Here is a 19,796-nt window from a genome sequence, read left to right as displayed (position 1 = left end):
ATTTTCAACAAGCAGATTTTTCAAATTAATACTAGCTAGCTCAAAGAACATTTTTGTTTATTTATATTTTCTTTTGATTGTTTTTTTTTCTTGATATTGCAATATTATTTGTGTGAGTTCTGGTCAAGTGTAATTTTTCCATTGGTGGTACATGTGTATAATTGTAATGAAACGTTGATAAACCCCAAATTTTTATTTCCATCATGGTGTGATTGGAAAGGAAATTTAATGAGCATGTTTTGTTGTCTCTTATATCATAATTATGATGATGATGTGAGTAATTGGGGATAAAAGATTATTTAAAAGATAAAAAATTCTTAAGTTGTTTACGTAATTTTCATTTAGAATTTTCAGTTGGTAGATTTTTATCAAACTATGAATCAAAGTTGCATTTTTATCTTCATTTAAAACAAACACCCTTTTGACCATGAACATTATAAAACAAACACCCTTTTGACCATGAACATTATAAAACAAACACCCTTTTGACATGAACATTATAAAACAAACACCCTTTTGACCATTGAACATTATAAAACAAACACCCTTTGACCATGAACATTATGAATTGTTTCATTTTGTGGTTGAAGCTGATCATTGAAGTGTAATTGAGATAAGTATATGTAAACACTTCTGTCAGTTTGAGATAAAGACATACTACCAAATATAATAACAACATTTTCCATGATTTTCCAGAAAACACTTGTTTTTACATTTTCATGAAGATTTGTCGTGTGAAATAGTAAGATATAGCTAAATGTTTCCATAGTCATATACCAAATACTTTACTTTGTTAAAACTGATTTTTTTTTAACTCTCTAAACAATAAAAGCTGTATTGTTAATTATGAAAAATAATTTATAAAAAATATAAATCTTAAATTGCTGTGCATTTTTTACGTTTTGTATTATTTACTATAATACTAGTACAGACAGTATAATAGTCTACATTTTTTAAATACCAGTTAATGACTTTATACAATTTTCTGTCTGCTGATTATATTATATGGTTTGAGATATGAAAAAAAAATGTTGATTCCTCTAGAAATTTTGGCCAATAATTCCATCTTTTTTTAAATCAAAAAATATTTCAAAAGAGGACAAGAGTGAAAAAAATATATAAAATTTGTTTGATTATGTTTTATGATGTGTAGCATTCAATGCTACAGATGTTTGTTTAATAAAACTGAATGACATTATAAAGATTTTATGCTTATTATTTAGAACTTCCCGTCCTTAGTATCTAGAGTTCAAAGGTACATAAAAGAGATCAATCCAAATTTGATTTATAAATTTTCTATTGTATTTGCTTCATAAGTCGCTTTGCTTCATTATTTCTTGGTATAAATTGATGTCATAGTAGACAAATGTGGATGTGGTCTCTTTTATAACCTTATAACTCATTTGTAGGATTTTCTGATCTGTCATCGTTACTTCCCTTTCTTTCACTTCCCCAATGAAGGGGAGTAACTCTTGAGAGATTAGAATGAAGAATTTCAGGAGAATGACAACAATTTCACCAGTGTATTTCTCGTTAGAATTAACAATTTCACGACAGTATGTTTTCAGAACTATCATTGTTAAAATAATACTGATTATATTCCATTTATCTATTATGCAGAGTTATCTCCTCATTGTGAACAATTTCTATGATTTTTTTTCCGGCTTGATAGATATTGTCAACATCTTCAATGAGATTGTAACTTGTCAAATACAGGGTCCAGTTTCATCAATATTCCTTGATTTTAAGGACTTCTTAGTTAATGAGAAAATCTTAACCCTAACCATTGTAATATCTGATTAAGGAGAATTAAGTTTAAAAAATCCTTCAGATTAAGGAATGTCGATGAATTTGGGCAGAGATCATGGACAGAACTTCGTGAAAGACAGATCAAGGAGAAGAAACTTGTCAAATACTTGTACAGTAAAACAGTGATAACAGACCTCTAGTGACAAACAAAATCTTTTTGTTATAAGCATAGTTTGGTATACACTTATTACAGACATCAAAGAACCTTGACTGGAAATAAAAATCACTATGTTATGACCATGAATTTGTTTTAAGGGGTTTGTTATAAATGTATTTTACTGTACAGATCAAGGGGAGAGAACTTGTTAAATATAGATCAAGGGGAGAGAACTTGTCAAATACAGATTGTGGGTAGATCAAAAACTTGTCAAATACAGATCAAGGGCAGATCACTTGTCAAAAACAGATCAAGAGGAGAGAACTTATCAAACACAGATCAAGGACAGATAACTTCTCAAATACAGATCATGGGCAGATTTTAGTCAAATACAGAACACGGATAAATAACCTGTTAAATACAGATCAAAGAGAGAGCTAAATTGTCAAATACAGACCAAGGACAGATAACTTGTCAAATACAGATTAAGGGCAGATAAATTGTCACATACAGACCAAGGACAGATAACTTGTCAAATGCAGACTAAGGACAGATAACTTGTCAAATACAGACCAAGGGCAGATAACTTATCAAATACAGACTAAGGACAGATAACTTGTCAAATCAACCCATGACAGATAACTTGTCAAATGCAGACTAAGGACTGATAACATGTCAAGTACAGACCAAGGGCAGATAACTGGTTAAATACAGACTAAGGACAGATAACTTGTCTAATACAGACCAAGGACAGACAACTTGTCAAATACAGACCAAGGACAGATAACTTGTCAAGTACAGACCAAGGGCAGATAACTGGTTAAATACAGACCAAGGGCAGATAACTGGTTAAATACAGACCAAGGGCAGATAACTGGTTAAATACAGACCAAGGGTAGATAACTGGTTAATTACAGACCAAGAGCAGATAACTTGTCAAATACAGACCAAGGACAGATAACTTGTCAAATACAGACCAAGGACAGATAACTTGTCTAATACAGACCAAGGACAGACAACTTCTCAAGTACAGACCAAGGACAGATAACTTGTCTAATACAGAACAAAGGGAGATAACTTGTCAAATACAGACCAAGGTCAAGGAATGATGTCAAATTAACTGATTAAACAACAAATTTATTTAGTCAGGTAATTCTGTATCTGAAATGTTGGTGACATACGTCTATGTTCAGGTATTGGAATCAGCAATGGCAGCAGTGTAGTTGTAATGGGCTGATCAAACTTCCTATGGATCCTACATAACAAAGGTGTTTGTGTGAAATTGCAGAGCTAATCCAAAACAAAAAGATCAGGGTCAATGCTTCTCAAAAAAATAGAACATTTGATGCAAGTGATGAATATCCAGTTCTGTTGATTTTTTGTCAATAAGAGGCATTATATGATGAAACTTGTAGCATCTTTGAAAGTTTAGTCAAAATAATCTCCTGGACCAGTAAAAATTTCTTTGTCACTCAACACTGTGTTACTAAAATTTATCAATGCACATGTTGTTAACTAATTTGTTAATTAATTATCTTCCCTTTATTTGTTACCAGACAAACGATCTCACAGCAGTACATCTTGGTGTGAAGTTTTCCTGTCGATTCACATTGAAGGAGATACAGGAGAGATGGTATGCCTTACTCTACGATCCTGTCATATCCAAGTAAGTAATGAAGGTCAAGGTAAACTAGAATGTTGAGGTGTAGAGGTCAAAGCCTACTAGAATGTTGAGGTGTGAAGGTCAAAGCCTACTAGAATGTCAAGGTGTGAAGGTCAAGAGCTGCTAGAATGCCAAGAGGTGAAGGTCAAGGCCAATAGAATGTCAAGGTCCTCATGCTAAACAGATTAAAAACAGGTCAAGATCACCTCTTTTGTAATTGTGTACTGTAGACACTCCGTCAACATACTAAGACATCTGATGTGAGGAAAGATTACTAATTTGAACATCATTGTGCCTTTGTATACGGTAGTATGATTGTATTTGGCCATATTTTATGGAGCTTCCTATAGCCCTCCATAATGAATGTTTTACAAACTGAGTTCAGAATACTGTATATAGAGTCAAATCACTGTTATGGTTTTAGACAGAAAGCTGGTTACTATGGTTCTCTTTGTTGCTAGGTAAAGTAGACTATTTTCACTAATGTGTATACAAACCGATTTTATAAAGCTGAAGAAGAGAAAGATGTTAGTTTATAGAGACGCTCCTTATTAATGTTAGGCAACATCACATTATATGTAAATCTTGTTATAAGTTGTATTTCATGCCCATGAAATGGGTATAGGTACAGATAACATGTCCTGTCTCATTGTGTTCTCACATTATGTGCCATATTGCAATAAGGAGACAGGGGGATATATAAATATCTACCAGACATTTCTAGTTTATCGTTCTGTTGATTTTGTTTTCAGACTAGCTATCCAGGCTATGAAGCAGCTCCATCCCGATATAATGAATAATGTACAGGGGAAAGCACTCTTCAGTAAAGAGGAAGAAACGTTACTCGGCACTGTAGCCTCGGTGAGTCTCCTCCCCAGAACCTAGAACGGTATATCCTTGTGTAAACGTCTTTCAAACAAATGGATAATCCTGACACTACTTAGGGTAAATTAACACATTTGTCTTCAGATGATGTGACTTTAAGGTGTAACAAGTCTGTTTACATTCAATATTGACCAGTGCCGAAGGATAATATTTTATATAAGATTATATATACATGTATATTATGTAAAATGTTTATAAAAATATGTATTATACGTGTACGATTTGGCCATATTTTTTGGAGCTTCCTATAGCCCTCCATAATGAATGTTTTACAAACTGAGTTCAGAATACTGTATATAGAGTCAAATCCCTGTTATGGTTTTAGACAGAAAGCTGGTTACTATGGTTCTCTTTGTTGCTAGGTAAAGTAGACTATTTTCACTAATGTGTATACAAACCGATTTTATAAAGCTGAAGAAGAGAAAGATGTTAGTTTATAGAGACGCTCCTTATTAATGTTAGGCAACATCACATTATATGTAAATCTTGTTATAAGTTGTATTTCATGCCCATGAAATGGGTATAGGTACAGATAACATGTCCTGTCTCATTGTGTTCTCACCTTATGTGCCATATTGCAATAAGGAGACCAGGGGGATATATAAATATCTACCAGACATTTCTAGTTTATCGTTCTGTTGATTTTGTTTTCAGACTAGCTATCCAGGCTATGAAGCAGCTCCATCCCGATATAATGAATAATGTACAGGGGAAAGCACTCTTCAGTAAAGAGGAAGAAACGTTACTCGGCACTGTAGCCTCGGTGAGTCTCCCCCCCCAGAACCTAGAACGGTATATCCTTGTGTAAACGTCTTTCAAACAAATGGATAATCCTGACACTACTTAGGGTAAATTAACACATTTGTCTTCAGATGATGTGACTTTAAGGTGTAACAAGTCTGTTTACATTCAATATTGACCAGTGCGAAGGATAATATTTTATATAGATTATGTATACATGTATATTATGTAAAATGTTTATAAAAATATGTATTATACGTGTACCATTACCCCAGAGGTACACTTAACCATTTTACATTTAATTACAGTTTAATGTTGTTTGTAAATTCTTAAAAGTTTATAAATACGGTTGTAAACAGAATGTTTTCTCCTACAATGTACAATTATGCAATTATTGTACGATTGTAACTGGAGAATAGATAATGTAGTGGCCAGAGAGGGATTTGAACCCAAAACCTACGAACACTAGCCCAATGTTCTACCAACTGAGCTACCTGGTCACCAATGACAGATTCACGCTACTCAATTATACTTTGGGTGAAAAAAGCACAAAGTTTCCAACCTAAAGAAAATGTATAAAAATGATTGAATTTTTTTTGTTTGATCAGACCAGCCAGCCAACAGCAGACACTTTCCAGGACCTACTGGAGAAAGAGTCAGATGTGTTCCATCCACTCCGCACGGCCAAAGCTCTACAAAACCATTGGATATTAATGAAACAGTACCATCTTCTTCCTGACCAATCAGGTACAGTGTAACAGTAAACAAAACAATGATCATCCAATTAGGTACAGTATACTAACTGAATAATCCACCAATCAGGTACAGTGCAAAAGTATAGTAACAGAATTATCATCCAATCAGGTGCAGTGTAACAGAATACTAACTGAATAATCAACCAATCAGGTACAGTGTAACAGTTTAGAAATACAGAATGATCAACAAGTCAATACATTGTAACTGATATATTTTTCCAATTAACCAATTTGATGAAGTGTTAGTTGTCACAAGAAATATTTTTTGATGCCTTTTTAATGCACATATCTGACAATAAGATCATTAAATTGAAACATCATAAAATATAATTCAATTACAAATCAGAACTAGGTTTACTTGTTTCTGAATAATTAACCAATCAAATGTTGTTTTACAAATGCAGAATGCCTATTTTTTAGAGAAATTCATATACATCTTTTTTTAATCACAAATAAATGTATAAAAATGCCAATGAGAATGTAGGTTAGCAACCAAGGTATTATAGGTATATATATTTTCAAAGTGATGATCCAAATATGAATTCTTTTACAGTACAACCTATGCCTCGAGGCGACCATGTACTGAATTTCTCAGATGCGGAAGACATGATGAACGATGAAGATGTACGGGATCCAAAGGATGAGACATTAGAACAAGGTAATATTTGTGGCCTTTACTTGTTTGGAAAAAACTATGTATTTCTGAAAATAGTTCTATAAAGATATGTTGGATTGAGTATTTTCAATTTTGGTACATTTAAAAGCTAAAGAAAGAAAAAAATTTGATTTCAAGAAAAAAACATAAATGTATGGTAAATTATTTTTAACCATTTTAAGTACATTTGAGAAAAAGAACTTGAAGGGACAATTCACTTACGCTAATTCTTTTACATAACCAAGAAGCAAAATATGGCATAAATGTATTGTTTTACATTTCTTATGAAACATATAACATAAGATATTGACAAATTCCACGTCATTGTTTAGTATTTTAATTGATACCGTTGTAATTACAAATCGTTGATCAATACGATTAAGCAGGTACAATATGTACGCTGTACCAATATCCGAGCCAAAGTCATGCACGTTAAACAAATGAACTACATAACCACTGTGGAGGTGATATAATGGTTTTTTTAGGCAAACAATTCACCTTATAAGGTAAAAACATTTCTGTCAGAGCAATTTGAGCTGTTCTAGACAAAAGTAGCATTACTCTACGAGCAAGGGACTGGGTTCGGCATACAAGATATTCGACCACAATTTGTAATGGTGGACAGCGAGTGAGTTTGAACATTTCACACGCATTTCACCACCATGGGATTTTCTGACATATCACAGTAAAACCTACTGATCTAATTCCCATTAGAACTGGGGGTTTTCCGATATATATACAAATTTTAATGTTCTCGTAGAATGAATTGTCCCTTTAAAATTCCTCTTGAAAAATGCAACTCCCAGGTAGATATAAATTTTCACAAATTTATTTTATCTCAAAATCACAAAAATCAAATATTAATAGCTCCATAATACAGTTGGTTGAACCTTTTGACTGTAGCCATCCTTATTCCTTTTCTAATTGTTGCAGAATTGAATGTCTCAGACAGACGCAATAAGAAAGAAATTCGACATTTAGAACAAGAATTACCTAAATGGCAGGTGCTTGTTGACAGTGTGACAGGTGAGTGGAAAATAACGATTGTCCGTCCATCTGCATTCTGTTTTCTTTACATCCACTACTACTGTGTGCTTTTGTGTGCTAAAAATTTCCCGATTTTGAATAAATAAGCAAATTAATTGTTTACCTAATAAAAAACTTTAGATCTACTGAAAAAAGCAAAAAGTTGAGATGTAAAGGAACTTCATTCTATTACAGAAAAGAAATGGACAGAAAGAGAAACTTTTTCATAACAATAAAGAAATGTTAAAATGTGTGAGGACCATTATCCATATATGTTATATATGTCATATAATATATTAATATATCTGTCCTACTACAGGTATCAGTCCTCCAGACTTTGACAACCAGACACTAGCGGTGCTCCGGGGTCGTCTGGTGCGCTATTTGATGAGATCAAGGGAGGTAAGTCTAATCAGTCATTTGAAATAGTTTCTATACATTTTAAAAACATCATTCAACAGGTATTAGTATTAAAGATTTAATTTTGCTCGCTATGATATACTGTAAAATACTGTAAAATCTTAATTTCTTTTTCTTCCATTTTTTCTCTTGATTAAGATTTTATTGAATTTTTGAAAAAAAAAAAAAAAATTAATATTTGTATGCTCATACAAAATCAATTTTGAAAAGTGCTGCACATTTTCCTGTAGATATGTTGATTGGGGTCCTGTAGATATGTTGATTGAAGAACAAGACAATTATTGAACTACTAAAGAGAGAACTTAAATATAGTTGGTTGTCTGTTGTTCAATCCTTTAAAATTTTGTCTAAAGAAATCTGTGAGGATATTCCCGACTATTGTTTGTAGATAACGCTAGGCCGGGCCACGAAGGATAACCAGATTGATGTAGATTTATCACTAGAAGGGCCTGCCTGGAAAATCTCACGTCGTCAGGGCATTATCAAACTCCGAAACAATGGAGACTTCTTCATCGCCAACGAAGGCAAGCGGCCAATCTACATTGATGGACGACCTGTCCTCATCGGAAACAAACAAAAACTCTGTAACAACTCAGTAGTAGAGGTAAATATAGTAATCTGGAAACTGGGGTGAGGGTGGGGGGTAGAGGCTAATATAGAAATCTGGAAACTAGAGTGGGAGTAGGGGGTGGGGAGTGGGGGTTGGGAGTAGAGGCTAATATAGAAATCTGGAATCTAGAGTGGGGTGGTGGGGGGGTAGAGGCTAATACAGAAATCTGGAAACCTTGTGTGTGTGGGGGGGGGGGGGGCATTGCTTAGTTGTTTATCATAGCAAGATGGGACTGTGTTGCAGTTATAACACATTAAATTGTCTTTCATTAAGATGACCTTGGTTGGATTCCCCAATCACATCTGAAAAGCATGGCGTCATCTTCCTGCTCATGGGTTTTTTCTTATGGTAATCCAGTTTCATCCCACATTAAAATACCTCATGTGCTTCCATCCGGGCTAACTAGTGATTAAGTTGTTTTGACATAACATGTTTCATGTATGTTGTGAAATAAACATGTTTCACGAATGTCATGAAATAAATATGTTTCATCGATGTCATGAAATAAATAAAGTTTTTATATTTAAGTTGTCTCCCCTTGTCCAGTGTGATTTTGAAAATTGATGTTGTGATTGCACATTAACATAACTCATTTGTAAAACCAAAAAGATATACTGTACAGGTGCTTATTTTCACGGGGAGGATATTTTAGCGATTTCGCGGGACATTGCTAGGATCACGAAAATTTGATCCGTGAAAAATTGAAAAAATGGTTGAATTATATCTACTCTTAAATCCATATCGCGAGAATTTAAAAATTGCTAACATATGATTTTCTGGTTTGATCAAATCATGAAAATTTTGGTCTGCGACAGTAACCTGCTATATGGTACTTTTAGTGATCTACTGAATTTCCAAACTATAATAAAGAAATGTGCCTTCTATTGTAAGATTTATTAGGTCATCTGACCCGAAGGGTCAGGATGACCTATAGTCATCATGTTTCGTCCGTCGTCGTGCGCCGTCCGCCGTGCGCCGTGCGCCGTCCGCCGTGCGCCGTGCGCCGTCCGCCGTGCGTTAACTTTTCACATTTTGAACTTCTTCTCAAGTTTGACCAGTGGGATTGAGCTGAAACTTACCTGAAATGATCCTGAGATGGTCCCGACAAAGTGTTGTTATTTTTCGGGTCGATCCGAAATCCAAGATGGCCGCCACAGCCGCCATCTTGAAAACACATTTTGAACTTCTTCTCAAGTTCTACCGGTGCGATTTGGCTGAAACTTGCATGAAATGATCCTGACATGGTCCCGACAAAGTGTTGTTATTTTACGGGTCGATCCGAAATCCAAGATGGCCGCCACAGGCGCCATCTTGAAAACACATTTTGAACTTCTTCTCAAGTTCTACCGGTGCGATTTGGCTGAAACTTGCATGAAATGATCCTGACATGGTCCCGACAAAGTGTTGTTATTTTTCGGGTCGATCTGAAATCCAAGATGGCCGCCACAGCCGCCATCTTGAAAACACATTTTAAACTTCTTCTCAAGTTCTACCGGTGCGATTTGGCTGAAACTTGCATGAAATGATCCTGACATGGTCCCGACAAAGTGTTGTTATTTTTCGGGTCGATCCGAAATCCAAGATGGCCGCCACAGGCGCCATCTTGAAAACACATTTTGAACTTCTTCTCAAGTTCTACCGGTGCGATTTGGCTGAAACTTGCATGAAATGATCCTGACATGGTCCCGACAAAGTGTTGTTATTTTTCGGGTCGATCCGAAATCCAAGATGGCCGCCACAGCCGCCATCTTGAAAACACATTTTAAACTTCTTCTCAAGTTCTACCGGTGCGATTTGGCTGAAACTTGCATGAAATGATCCTGACATGGTCCCGACAAAGTGTTGTTATTATTCGGGTCGATCCGAAATCCAAGATGGCCGCCACAGGCGCCATCTTGGAAACACATTTTGAACTTTCTCAAGTTCTACTGGTGCGATTTGGCTGAAACTTGCATGAAATGATCCTGACATGGTCCCGACAAAGTGTTGTTATTTTTCGGGTCGATCCGAAATCCAAGATGGCCGCCACAGCCGCCATCTTGAAAACACATTTTGAACTTCTTCTCAAGTTCTACCGGTGCGATTTGGCTGAAACTTGCATGAAATGATCCTGACATGGTCCCGACAAAGTGTTGTTATTTTTCGGGTCGATCCGAAATCCAAGATGGCCGCCACAGCCGCCATCTTGAAAACACATTTTGAAATTATTCTCAAGTTCAACTCGTGCGATTTGGCTGAAACTTGCATGAAATGATCCTGACATGGTCCCGACAAAGTGTTGTTATTTTTCGGGTCAATCCGAAATCCAAGATGACCGGCACATCTGCCATATTGAAAACACATTTTGAACTTCTTCTCAAGTTTTTACTGGTTCGATTTGGCTGAAACTTGCATGAAATGATCCTGACATGGTCCCGACAAAGTATTGTTACATCTCTGGTTGATCCCAAATTGAAGAAGGCTACTATGACACTATATCTAATTAATTTCCTACATGTTAAGGCCCTTGGGCCTCTTGTTTGAAATAAAATTTGTTGAAGGAAATGGAAAATGATCCTGACATGGTCCTGACAAAGTGACACCATATGAAATTAATTTTACTATTGCCAAGGTAGTCAGATGACCGTTAAGGCCCTTTGGGCCTCTTGTTAATGTACTCTTATTTTCTTCTTTCAGATTTCTTGCTTGCGGTTTATTTTTCTCATCAATCAAGATCTGATAAATGTTATACGGACAGAGTCTCAGAAACTTACGAACGTCTGACGTTACAAATGTCATAAACACAGAAATGTGTAACAGAAACAAATGGTCAGTTGATCGAGAAATAGAAACTGTCACCAATTACAGGAACTGTGAAGGGTTTGTTAGAATCTGGATTCAAAACGGAAAAAATCAAAGACTCCAGTCACAAAAACTGGAGAAAGTGTGATCAGCATCCAGGTGTGTAGAAATAAAGAAACAAGTGAATGTTGGATTAGAGGATAACATTTCATTGGATGGAAATGAATGTAGGAGTTCCACAATTACAGAAACTGATGATGCTGGGATGGAGCTCTACAGATTCAAGGAACAGAAAAAGTAGAAAGAAAATCGGTCCTGGAAGTCAACCTAAAAATCGGTTCTGGAAGTCTACAAATAAGACAAAGAATAAAGGACTGTGTATGACTTGAGCCCATTTTGGTCCCCAAATTTGTCAAATTACCAAACCTGTTATTTAGTGATTAAATTTTTGAATTTCAAATATTGACTACATCCCTAATTATTCTGACCATATTTCAGATGGTCACATAACAACTAAGCTTTTATAATAGAAAATCACCGTTATAGATGTATTAAACATTTCAAATACAACAGCTTAATTACTTACTACTTTTACTAAAAAATATGGATTTTGGAGCCAATAATGGTCCAAATCATACATAGTCCTTTCCATTCCAAATTGGAGTTGGAATTCTAGAATTAAGGGGAAAAGTTTCAAAGATAATTATGGAATAACGTCAAGGTATGGGGTAGAAGATCAGGTAGCTTTGTTATATCTTGAAAGTGAAATTATGGAATAACGTCAAGGTACGGGGTAGAAGATCAGGTAGCTTTGTTATATCTTGAAAATGAAAATTTGGTCTTAATTCTAAATGTTTGTATTTAGTCTTAATTCTAGATGTTTGTATTTAAACAAGCGAGTACCATGTAGCTCTATTTGTACAAATATGAGTTAATGAAATAGAACAAAACTTATCTCTAGTTACATGAGAATTGATAGATCTGAGTTTTCAATCAAAACAATTTTTTTTTTCATCTTTCCTATCTTTTTTTTTCCAGCAGAAATATCAACTTAACAATTTTGTTAATATATGTACTTTAAGAGACAATTAAGATTTTCTTCCTTAAGATTTTTTTTCTTATACAACACTATAATTCTGGTCTGATACCAACCGTGAAGAAGTCAAAGTCAGATATATTCATGTTGTAAAACAAAATTAATACAATTTGTGAAGATTTGATAATGTTTTCAAATTTTGATTTTTTTTCTTGCCATATCTCCAGTTATACATGATATATGTGTATCATCTTTTAATTTCAAAATTTCATGAATTTCGTTAACTGATTCATTCATCATTGATACTATCATGTCATTTTCAAAACGCTTGTTCATTATTTGCTCAGTCATTGAACAACTTAGTCATACAACATTAGTCAATGCCATGGACTGAAGGATGTATACAATTTATCATTTCCTCATCATACATTATCAAATTTATTTTGTGTTTTCATCATTGTCACGTTATTGTCAATTTTATTTCTTATGGGAAAAATGGCTGTTTAGTTTTCACAACGTGTGAATGTGAGAGATTTTGGGAGCTAGTTTTACAGTTATGTGTAGAGATTTAAGGTTGTGAGAGAGACTGAAGTGTTGCTAGGGAAAATGAAGTGTTGCTAGGTAAACTGAAGTGTTGCTAGGTAGACTGAAGTGTTGCTATGAAGACTGAAGTGTTGCTAGGTAAACTAAGTGTTGCTATGGAAAAATAAAAAGAGAAGTGTTTTGTTTTGTTCAGAAAGAATGCTACAGAAACTGGAATAAATAACTAAATGGAAAAAATTAGTTGGTTTTATATTGTTACCAAATACAATACTGTAAATGAAACCTAAACTTACACAATCACAGTGTAAATGATGATTTTGTGCACTTGTGATTATAACTATTAAAATAAGTGACAAACATAAATTAGAAATCTCGCCAGAAAGGACGGCTAACACTGATAGAAAAACAAGCAAATTTGCGGAATTTCCATCCTCCGCTTTCAGGACATATTGTAGGTAAACATTATTGAGGTTAGGTTTTACCTTGGTTGAAACATCAAAAAATAAACTGAAGTCTTATTCGGAAGTAAGACATTTAACTTTGTACCAAGTTTGAGGAAAATTGGTTAATATTTATTACAGTTATTGTACGGAAGCGGCAGAAAATGACCTTTATTAAATCAAAGGGCCATAACTTTGCTAATTAAGATCTGCTAAAAGTGGTGATCGAACTTGGCCTTAAGGCATTTAACTTTGTTACCAAGTTTTAACAATATTAGTTTTAACATTTGTTAGTTATTACACAAACTGCAGAAAAATGACATTTGTGGTAAATTAAAGGGCCATAACTTTGATAAATAACATCCGCTGAAAGTGTTGATCGAACCTGACCAGGCACTTACCCAGGTAAGGGAATCAACCTTGTTACCAAGTTTGAAGAAAATCGGTTAATATTTATTATAGTTATTGCACGGAAGTGGCAGAAACTGACTTTTTTATTTAAGAAAAAGAGCCATAACTCCGCTAAATCAGGTCTGTTGAAAGTTGTGATCGAACTTGGCCGAGTCCTTAAGGCATTTAAGCTTGTCATTAAGTTTGAAGAAAATCGGTTTACATTTTTTACAGTTATTGCACGGAAACGAAGTGTTACAGACAGACAGACAAACCAAAATTAGTATCCCCCGTTTCGGAGAAAGTGGGGGATTAAAAACGTTTGTTAGCATTACTAGTGGAGCATCTTTAATTAAAATTTATTAATTCACATCAATTACCTGGTACTTGAATTTGACTTGACTGGTTTCTGGTCACGTTGCATGTACCGGTAGTAATGAAAATCGGACACATTGTATATAGATTTTCTATTTTATTAAGACAGACGTGTTTGTTGACATAAAAATTGTAAAAAAAACAACCAAGTTCCTTTTATACTTAATGTACTAAATAGATTAAGAACATTAAAACATCTTGGTTAGCAAATTAATTAAATACCCAACACAAAATATTAAACCTTGACCTTCACACATTCTCTCAAATATAATGTCACAAAATAATTAATAAAATTCCGTTAACATTGAACATTAATCAAACAGTCATTATAGTCAATGCACTCAGCATACAATATTCTAATAAGTATAAAGATCAAATATTTTCGTAATTTTCATATAATAATTATATTAAGGCAAAAATTATCTATTTCTCTCTGTACATTTCGCATAACACACAATCACTGGTATAAATCGGCAAATACATTCAACAGACGTACAGTCAGTTGCCGTAATACAAAACACACACAAAATGTGCAATACATTCTTAGTAATTAAACATGCACAGATTTTTAATTGTTATTCCTAACGACATTTTGCATTAAATCGTAACAAGAACTGTTTTTGCCTATATAAACAGAATATAAATAACCCATATAAATTATCCAAAATATTTTCTGAACCATATTTATTGAGAAAATGATCTTAATTGTAAAGATGAAGATTTTTCCATTTTACAATAGGCAAAAAGGGAAATGGCGACCCTATCTAACTTTATTTGGATATAATCTCTCACATCTCAAGACTTATTTCAACGGAAGAACATTTACATTATTTCAAAATAAGCACTAGAAAACTAGCCTTTATGTTGCCAACTTTGAAGTTTTTATGTATCTTTAAACATGCAAAATTGCTAGAAGATTCTTTTACAACACCAAGAAGCAAAACATGGCATAAATGTATTGTTCTACATTTCTTATGAAACATATATCATAAGATATTGACAAATTCCACGCCATTGTTTAGTATTTTAATTGATACCATTGTAATTACAAATCGTTGATCAATACGATTAAGCAGGTACAATATGTACGCTGTACCAATATCCGAGCCAAAGTCACGCACGTTAAACAAATGAACTACATAACCACTGTGGAGGTGATATAATGATTTTTTTAGGCAAAACAATTCACCTAATAAGGTAAACACACTTCTGTCAGAGCGATTTGAGCTGTTCTAGACAAAAGTAGCATTACTCTACGAGCAAGGGACTGGGTTCAGCATACAAGATATTCGACCACAATGTGTAATGGCGGACAGCGAGTGAGTTTGAATATTTCACACGCATTTCACCACCATGGGATTTTCTGACAAATAACAGTAAAACCGACTGATTGTAATTTGCATTAGAATTGGGGGTTTTCCGATATATATACAAATTTTAATGTTCACGTACAACTTTGAAGTTTTTATGTATCTTTAAACATGCAAAATTGCTAGAAGAATATATATAGTAATCAGTACTTGCGTACTAAATTAAAATATGCATATTTTATTATGCCCACAGACTGTACAGTAGCACTACGACAAATCCTTGTGTAAATATGATAAATAAAATATTTAATGATTAATTACAATAATTCTTAAAGATGCTCCACCGCTGACAAAGGTTATTTTTTCACTATCAAAAACATGAGCAGGCGATTTAGTGTTTTTTCTTCAGTTAAAGAAGTTACTTACTTTACACCATTACCACCATTGAAAAGTTTGAGCTTCTAATTTTACTTAAGTTGAAAATATAAAAAATAATTAATTGCATCCCGAAAAAATTTCATGTCACTATATCCTATATGGAATGAAATACTGATTGCTTATGCACCAAAGGCAAAATAAATTATTTTATTGCATTTTTTGTGCTATTTATACATATATATATACACCATTAAATACCAATTACAGTTCAAGTGATGAATATCATTTATGCTCTGTCGGCGGTGGAGCATCTTTAAGCTGTAAATATCCCACATTGTTATAAAGATTTCACTGATTTCTATATTGAACAAATTTTGATTTCAAAATTTAATAAGTTGATTTTCAAGAGTGGGAATGAAGTTAATTTAGAATTGTTTGAATAAAAAAAAAATCTTTATTTCCTTTGATACTGGAAAAAAGGCATTATAACATTTAATACACAAACATGTGCATAGTTATATACATTGTATTTAAAATTCTGATCAAATGTTTTTATTATAATTTTTATTCTTCATTGATAGAGCTAGCTATTGTTCAAAGGGGAAGTAATACATTCAACACTTTCGAAAGAAATTCAACTAGACATACAGGCAAACATAGACAGTACATTGTATTAACAAATTAAAGAATAATAATAAGAAATATCATAATTATGATATTTTTTACCTAAATGCAGAATTGACATGTTCACACATGATTTACATGTATGTAATATGCCGCATCAAATATAGTGTTAAAATTGCTAAAAATTGCGTCACAATTACATTCAATTTTATTGGATGATAAAAAATGATCACATCAAATTTTTTAAGGTAATTTATAATACAAAATTAATAAAGCATTATTGCCGTATTAAGTTTAGGTCTGCAGAGTTTAGCTTAAAGAAAAAGTTCAGTCGAGCATTTGTGATCATATCCAACAAAGCTCTCCGGATTAGAGAAGGAGCAATAAATTTTCACATTTTTTTCATGATTTGTTTTACAATATGCATGATTTTATATTTTCCCTGGAATACTCCTACAAAAATGTAAAACAAACATAAAATCAAATGAACCAAAAAAAAAATAATTGAACATTGGTATTATACAATAGTAAAGTATAAATAATTATTACAAAATTTATTTCAAAAGAATTAACTACTGAAAAATTGGGATGAAGAAGCAAATACGTAAATAAAAACTGACATCGTATAATTTATATGACCCTGCAATAGATATATACCACACACAATGAGTATCACATGTATAAAATTCAAAATGTATTTGGTAGTGTACATTTACTACAAATAAAACACTAGTAAAGCTTATGCAATTTCAGCGGGAAGATTACAAAGAGTCACATTCCATCTACACTCGAGGTACTAGTCCTGCACAAACGTTATAAAGTGTCATGTAGTACATGAATTAGTCCTATTGAAATGGTGTCAATAAATTCACAGGCATCCCAAGTTTGCTATCATGGAACAGAATAGAACAGACATAAATTATTCGTTACAAAGTTTGTCATATATGTATTATAATTGACCTAATAAGGAAAAATATTTTGTCTTTGTAATTCGCCTTGCCCTATACAAGTTTCTTTTAACTTGAATGGGGCTAATTACAAAGACTTACATGCCCACCTTTCTTAGTTGGGGTATTAAAACAAATTCTGAAAATTGTGTAGATCTTGTACAAAAGTTAATATCATTTTGAAAAATATCACAGAAACTATAAAATCTGATTATGTCTTGGAAATATAGAAAACAGATATCTGAATTAAAACAACATCTGTAACATCATATCAATATACATGTACAACACATAGTTACATGTAATATAGGCATTTAAAGATGCTCCACCGCCGACAAAGCATAAATGATATTCATCAGTTGAACAATAATTGGTGTTTGATCATGTATATATATGTCTAATTAACACAAAAAAAAATATAAAATATTTATTTCGCCTTTGGTGCATAATTTATTTCGCCTTTTTTTTTGGTGCAATTAATTATTTTTCATATTTTTAACTTGAAGTAAAATTAGAAGCAAACTTTTCAGTAATGGTGTAAAGTATACTAAATCGTCTGCTCCTGTTTTTGATAGAGAAAAAATACCATTTGTCAGCGGTGGAGCATCTTTAAGGAATTCTATGATAATTTAACCATTAATGTAATTTAGTATAAAATGCATTAAAATGTACAAATATCACAAAAAACATATTGACAGAACACTGTCGTCTGATCAATCTGAAATCTGCATGAACTGTATGTGACAAGGAACATCTTATTGCTACTCATCATATGGTCATAACTAATACTCTGCATATTGTATTAAAATTACAGATTTATCAATATAGGAAGAAATGTCCCATGCCTTGTCAAAAAGAGACTTGTTTCTATAGGAAGAAGGCATGCGCCCCATGCTTGGTCAACAAGTAACTCAGTATTAAGGAAGAACATACATGGTCAACAAGTGACTCAGTATTAAGGAAGAAGTTGTGTCACATACATGGTCAATAAGTAACTCAGTATTAAGGAAGAAGTTGTGTCACATACATGGTCAACAAGTAACTCAGTATTAAGGAAGAAGTTGTGTCACATACATGGTCAACAAGTAACTCAGTATTAAGGAAGAAGTTGTGTCACATACATGGTCAACAAGTAACTCAGTATTAAGGAAGAAGTTGTGTCACATACATAGTCAACAAGTGACTCTGTATTAAGGAAGAAGTTGTGTCACATACATGGTCAACAAGTACTCAGTATTAAGGAAGAAGTTGTGTCCCATACATGGTCAACAAGTGACTCGTATTAAGGAAGAAGTTGTGTCCATACATGTCCAACAAGTAACTCTGTATTAAGGAAGAAGTTGTGTCCCATACATGGTCAACAAGTAACTCTGTATTAAGGAAGAAGTTGGCCATGTGTCAACAAGTACATCGTCAACAAGTTGTGGCACAAAGTGACTCAGTATTAAGGAAGAAGTTTGTGTCCCATACATGGTCAACAAGTGACTCAGTATTAAGGAAGAAGTTGTGTCACATACATGGTCAACAAGTGACTCTGTATTAAGGAAGAAGTTGTGTCACATACATGGTCAACAAGTGACTCTGTATTAAGGAAGAAGTTGTGTCACATACATAGTCAACAAGTGACTCAGTATTAAGGAAGAAGTTGTGTCACATACATGGTCAACAAGTAACTCAGTATTAAGGAAGAAGTTGTGTCCCATACATAGTCAACAAGTGACTCAGTATTAAGGAAGAAGTTGTGTCACATACATGGTCAACAAGTGACTCAGTATTAAGGAAGAAGTTGTGTCACATACATGGTCAACAAGTGACTCAGTATTAAGGAAGAAGTTGTGTCACATACATGGTCAACAAGTGACTCAGTATTAAGGAAGAAGTTGTGTCACATACATGGTCAACAAGTAACTCAGTATTAAGGAAGAAGTTGTGTCACATACATGGTCAACAAGTGACTCAGTATTAAGGAAGAAGTTGTGTCACATACATGGTCAAGTTGTGTCCCATACATGGTCAACAAGTGACTCAGTATTAAGGAAGAAGTTGTGTCACATACATGGTCAACAAGTGACTCAGTATTAAGGAAGAAGTTGTGTCACATACATGATGTCAACAAGTGACTCTGTATTAAGGAAGAAGTTGTGTCCATACATGGTCAACAAGTGACTCAGTATTAAGGAAGAAGTTGTGTCCCATACATGGTCAACAAGTAACTCAGTATTAAGGAAGAAGTTGTGTCACATACATGGTCAACAAGTAACTCAGTATTAAGGAAGAAGTTGTGTCACATACATGGTCAACAAGTAACTCA

The 19,796-nt window shown here is 33.6% G+C and overlaps 1 protein-coding gene across 1 annotated transcript; it reads left to right on the top strand.

Annotated features, from left to right (window-relative positions):
• Window positions 1-5,058: 5,058 nt before the first annotated feature.
• LOC138310256 (microspherule protein 1-like) lies at window positions 5,059-12,065 on the top strand. The gene is made up of 7 exons (XM_069251383.1): window positions 5,059-5,217; window positions 5,804-5,942; window positions 6,504-6,608; window positions 7,539-7,631; window positions 7,951-8,033; window positions 8,440-8,655; window positions 11,338-12,065. The coding sequence occupies exons 1-7, from the start codon at window positions 5,125-5,127 to the stop codon at window positions 11,422-11,424; spliced, it is 816 nt and encodes a 271-aa protein (XP_069107484.1). The 5' UTR covers window positions 5,059-5,124; the 3' UTR covers window positions 11,425-12,065.
• The last annotated feature ends 7,731 nt before the right edge of the window (window positions 12,066-19,796 follow it).

The sequence above is a fragment of the Argopecten irradians genome, chromosome 16 (genome assembly GCF_041381155.1).
Source record: "Argopecten irradians isolate NY chromosome 16, Ai_NY, whole genome shotgun sequence".
Taxonomy (NCBI): domain Eukaryota; kingdom Metazoa; phylum Mollusca; class Bivalvia; order Pectinida; family Pectinidae; genus Argopecten; species Argopecten irradians.
The sequence above is the reverse complement of the archived record's forward strand: the minus strand, read 5'-3'. Positions and strand labels throughout refer to the sequence as shown.

What these genes read in the sequence shown, in the direction of transcription:
- LOC138310256 (XM_069251383.1), top strand. Translation starts at nt 5,125, where the DNA reads ATGAAGCAGCTCCATCCCGATATAATGAATAATGTACAGGGGAAAGCA. An exon ending in TACTCGGCACTGTAGCCTCG is followed by an intron (nt 5,218 to 5,803) that starts GTGAGTCTCCCC and finishes TTGTTTGATCAG; the next exon opens with ACCAGCCAGCCAACAGCAGA. An exon ending in GTAACAACTCAGTAGTAGAG is followed by an intron (nt 8,656 to 11,337) that starts GTAAATATAGTA and finishes TTCTTCTTTCAG; the next exon opens with ATTTCTTGCTTGCGGTTTAT.